The sequence below is a fragment of the Physeter macrocephalus genome, unplaced genomic scaffold, assembly GCF_002837175.3.
Source record: "Physeter macrocephalus isolate SW-GA unplaced genomic scaffold, ASM283717v5 random_652, whole genome shotgun sequence".
NCBI lineage: Eukaryota > Metazoa > Chordata > Mammalia > Artiodactyla > Physeteridae > Physeter > Physeter macrocephalus.
The window spans coordinates 39,033-44,463 of NW_021145809.1; the positions used below are offsets into that span (position 1 = coordinate 39,033).

Consider the following 5,431-nt stretch of genomic DNA (forward strand, 5'->3'; position numbering starts at 1 on the left):
AGAGAAGTGGGGCAAGGTAGCCCTGCTGTCCTCCAGAGCTGCTCCAGAGCAGGACACTGTCCTGCAGGCTGCTCATCCTTCTTGTTTCCCTCTGGGCTTTTCCAGCCTGAGCTCGCCTCTACCCAGCTTCCTGGACTGTCGTTCTAGTTGCATTTTTCTCTTTTTTTCCCCTCTTGCCTCTCTCCTGGGGATATCCTTATACATACTCACAAAGTAATCGAGGAGCTGAGTATTCACAGTCTCAGTCTCCTTTTTGACTTAGCATCGCAATAGTGTTTCACAACAGAGCTAGTCAAATGCCAGGGCGGCAGGGCATCCATCATTAGGAGTAAGTGCTGATTCCAGTCAGCTGTCCTAGCCCTAGGTGGTCCTCATGGATGTGTGAGCTAGCAGAAAGCTAGCTGAAAATCTTCTGTGCTGTGCTCAAAGAAACAGAAGACTATCAGCAGCCACCTGCCTCCTGAAGCTAAAGTTACACCTTCATTCAGCTTGTCTCTCCAGTGAATTTCACTTCAAGGTATCTGCACCCCAGCCCGTCTCAGCCTTGGCACCTACGGAAAGCAGAAAGCGGTGTCAGCAACAGCTCTTCCCACAGGCTGTCAGGAGTAACTTAGCGGAGCAGCGAAGCTTCCAGCTGGTTACTCACAGTTGAACCTGTCCTCGGACACAACCTCTATGAAAAGATCCCACCAGTGCCCTCTACTGAGGGGCCAGGAATCAGTTCTGGACAATCTCACACAGGACCCAAGCAGAGGATCAGAAAATGCACAGCCCATTCTCCCCTTAGCCACTGCTGGTCATTTGTAGTGGCCCCGGCCCCTCCTACACCAGCCCCGCTCTTCCAGAACCCGCTTCTTCCTGAAGAAGCTACCTCTCACCTCCAGGGTGAAGCCTGACAACCATACTGGAGGTGGCATTTGGAGTTCAAAGACTACCTCAGGCCAGCAACCCAGACAGACTTTTCGGGCCCCCTCACCCATATGCCTCTAGGCTATCCCGAAAAAACTAGTCTCTACAGGATCATTGCGTATTCTCTACTCCTCCTCTTCTGAGCTACCTTTGGGGTCTTCCTGAACGGCCTCTCCTCACATTCTAGTCTGGCTACTAGCATTTTGATGTTTCATCTTGTCTCAAAGAGTCTTAGAAGTGGGCGGTGGGGGGGTGCTTTTTAGAAATTATTCGGCTGAAACTCTTTGGGTTACAAATGATGAGGATACTAAGAGGACCAGAGTGGCGATTCAGTTCGACACACAGTTACTGAGTATCCCTCTGAGCTATCCATATGCCTGACACTATGGAGATACAGAAGCATGAAAGGGCCTGATTTCTTTCCCACGAGTTTACCATGTAGTTGGGAAGACCTGATACACACGTAAGAGTCAAATAACAAGACAAGGTAGTACATGATGGAGCACCCAGATGAGTGGTACCAGGTGTTAATGCCGAAGGAGGTCACGTTCAGGAAGGGCTCACCCGAGGTAGAGTTGTACAGGAAGGTTCACGCAGGTGGTTATGCACAAGCTCATAGGACCAAGTGGAGATCTGAGGGATGGTAATAGTTGAGGGAGAGCCCTTAGGGAAGAGAAAGAAAAACAGAAGTAAAGTTGAAGAGAGCAAAACCTGTCCAGGAGATGAAAAGGAGCCCTATCTATTAGAAGAGTCACAGAGTGACTGTCAGCCCATAAGGTAACTATCAGTAAACAGGGAAGCAGTGTGGCAGGAAGAGAACAATAGCTTTGGAGGCAGACCTCCCTCATTTTCAGTCCTGGGCCTGCCACTTAACACATCTGTGACCTTAGCCTCTCCAAGCCTCAGTTTCCTTTTCTATAAAATGGAGATAATAACATGGAACACACAATATTGTTTTGCATATAGCATTACACATAAAGCACAAGGCCTTGGCACACAGAAGGCACTTTTTAAATGAAAGCTATTATCCGTAACCAAATACCTAGCACCGTGCCAAGCTCATATTACATGTTCACTAAATGGTGGTTGGCAGTATTCCTTTCTTCCTGCGGCTGTGGTACAGCCCTGTGCTGACCTGACCCTAAAGTAAGGTGGCGTGTATTCTCCTGGCTGACTTTAGGAGAGTAATAAGTGATACACTCAAGGCAACTGGCCCTAGAATGTCAAGGGCTATGTTTAATACCCCCATCCCACACTAGGCATTTTAACATTTTATCACACCATATTGAATATATAAAATGTATGCTCCTCATTCAATATCATTCTTGCAGATGTGTACCTGAAATGATTTTTAAAGTTTTACTTCTGAAATTGTTTGACTCCAAGTAATTTGGGATTGGCACTGCTCCTTCTGCAATTGTGGTATTGAGAATTCCCATAAAAGGAGGAAAGAAAAATCTAACCTAAGATTGTTTTCCAACGTAATGAACTTCTTATGGGTGCCAAATTCCAAAATAAGTGAAATCAACTTACCTGCTACCACCACGTGACTGTGGTAGCACGTAAGGAAATATTTTAAATTTGATTTTATAGTTGACTTTTCCTATATTGGAGCCAATATATTTTTTTTCCTAGTCTCAAATATTGTAGGCCCTTGAAAACCTCCCAGACCCTAGTCACTGGGCCTCTAGTGCTTAATGGATAAAACAGCCCTGAGACTGTAGCAGTTGTGAAGACATGTGATGAATAACTAGGATCAAATACACAATCAAAGGAACCCCTTCTTCAGGCCTCCCTGAGTGGGGCTGGCCAGCTGCAGGGTCAGCACCTACTTGAGGAAAAGCATGTTTGCAACTTAACTGGATTCAGAGCCTGCAAAGTCTGTGGTCAGTCATCTTGGTTGGCATGAAATGTTCGTGCCAACCCTTGGCTCCTGCTACTGTCCCTACCCTCTTGCACAAAAGCCCAGAGGCTTGGTTCTGCAACTGTAAATGAATAATCACATGATACTCCTTCCATCCCAATGGGAACGGCTCAGCTGAGGGCCTGCAAAAGAGAAATGACTTCCTGAATAAATATATATGTGTATATTTGCTCTCTGAGGCCCAAGTCAACTGCTTGCTGGATAATGTTCTCATGGGTTGAAAAATCAATGTTTTGTTAGCTTGGTGGGGAGGAATGCAGGAAGGGATTCCCCACTATGAAAACGGTGAGCTCTGTTGATGAACCTGGCTCCACCTTGGAGACAGAAAGGCAAACATCTCAGAAGTTTCCCATCTGGCAATGCAGATCATGGGAGCCTAAGTGATTTTTGTCACTTTGCAGAGCATTTTATCTCAAAGGCAGTGAAGTCACATGGAGGTCAAGATGCTGGGTAGGGCTCAACCCACCAGCAAAAACCTGAGAGGCTAGAGCCAAAGCAAGATCCCTCACTTCAGTCATTTGCTTCCTCCTTTGATAAATGCTACAATACTGCCAGGATAATAATTTACTAAATATGTGTGTATGCATTTAGTTCAAATAGTTCTTTGAAAATGAAACTGTGTAACATCATATTTCAAAGAATACTAGGGTCACTTAATAAATAGAAGTAAAAAGAAATATAATGAATGCCATCCAATTTTTAAAAATTCTATCCAGATATTGCTTTCAGCTGAAGACTCAGCCTGGGGTCTGTTGTCTGTACTGAAAAGTGGGGAGAAACAAAGGCTTACCTTCTTGCTCTAATAGGAGACCTTCTTCTAAATGTCATCAGAAGGATTAGAACAGAATTACCGAAGGCAATGTTCATGTTTCATTTAAACCACAAACAGACACACTCACTGCTCTCTGTTTCTATGGGAAACACTTTCTCCTTCCCTTTTCAGCCTGGCACTAGACCAAAGGGATGGGCTGAAAGTCAAGAAGCTCCGGCCCCAGCTCTGCCACCCACTTGGTGGCCTTTGGAAGGGCAGTTTCTCTTTCAGGCCCTCCAGCCCTTTCATCTGTAAAATAGAGCTGATTGAGATGATGTTGAAAAACTCTTCTGCTCTGATTCTCTATCATTCCAAGACTTTCTCCAATAGAGCAATATGTCAGCCACGGAAAGAACCCAAATCACCACACTGCTTTGCTGGCTAGAGAAGTGAGAGTGACTTTTTCTAGCTTCAGAGAGAAATTGGACCACAGAGCAGAGAGGAATTAGCCTGACTCCACAATCTTAATACTGACTTTCAGGAATGACTGAGCTAGCCTGGGAGAGTGAGGTACGGACGCTTGGCCTACTTTTCTTCCAAGATTAGTTTCCTTTTGTGGTCTGACTTCTCAGAGTTTCAAACAAGAAACATGGGAGTGTGGAAAGAACAGGAGTTTTGGAAGCCAAGAAGCATTGATTCAGAGCCTGTGTTTGACACTCCCTAGCTGTGTGAATGATGGGCAATTTCCTTAACTTTTCTGAGTCTCAGTTTGTTCATATATTAAAAAAAAAAAAAAAAAAGAAAAAGAAAAGAAAGAAATCATACCTCATAAAACTCTTATGAGGGAAAAGCAGTATAAGTGTTTATTGGGGGCATAAAAATGTACATTATCTGCTGGGACTGAACAATAAACAGCCAGTAGTGTTCTTAAATATCTGAGGCTATAGGAGCCCTGCAATAATTGACTTACAGTATGAAATTCTTAGAAGGGCTAGCAGGGCACCACCCGTGGTGACCCAGTCACATACCTCCCACTTCTTCTGTGCCACTGTGCCCCTTGGGAGAGATGGCAGCAGCCAGAGCAGGATTCTGCCCTCTCATGGTGCTCCTGCTGCTGGGGCTGTGGATGGCCAAGGACCCAGTTGGTGGCAAGCCCAGAAACATGACCTCAGCTCGGTGGTTTGAAACTCAGCACATGCAGCCCAGGCCTCAGGGGTGCAATGCTGCGATGGCAACATCAGCAAGTACTCCAAAAGCTGCAAAGGCCTCAACACCTTCCTGCATGAATCCTTCTCCAGCATGGAGACTCCCATCATAACCTGCAAGAATGGCTGTAAAAACTGCCACCGGAGCCAGAAGCCTGTATGCCTGACCACGTATAAGCTCATCTCAGGGAGGTGCTCAGACTGCAGGTACAAGGAGAAGCAACTGGATGCATTCTTCATCATGGCCTGTGATCCTCCACAACCGAAGGATGGCCTAAGGTACCAGCTGGTCCTGTGCTTTTGGATAATGTTGCCTAAGGCCAGGTGTTCCCTCACCCCAAGCTCTGCAGACTCCCGATGCTACAGCTGCATTTCCTCCCTTGAGTTCTTCACTAATCCGTACCCTTTTTGCAAATACCACTTCTCTCCCACGCAGCCAACTTCACATACTCTTAATTCCTTACGGGGTTTTGTGGATGCTCCAAATGGTGAGGGAAGAGAGGTGATTCTCCTTAGCCCTTCACTGTTGCTTACGTTGCTTTCTGAGTGTGGATACCATGTGGCCCTTCAAGCACTAAGGCTCTTAGCAGAGGTGGATCCAGGTTTTGTGGGGCTTATGACATATGCAGTTTTGGAGACCAT

At 45.9% G+C, this 5,431-nt stretch overlaps 1 protein-coding gene across 1 annotated transcript; it reads left to right on the forward strand.

The window, feature by feature from the left end:
• Positions 1-4,650: 4,650 nt before the first annotated feature.
• On the forward strand, positions 4,651-5,078 carry LOC102993652 (ribonuclease 7; the record flags this gene model as incomplete). The annotated part of the gene is given in 2 exon segments (XM_028485709.1): positions 4,651-4,810; positions 4,813-5,078. Coding segments are annotated over 2 exon segments (426 nt in total), but the record flags the coding sequence as incomplete, so codon positions are not given.
• Between the last annotated feature and the right edge of the window lie 353 nt (positions 5,079-5,431).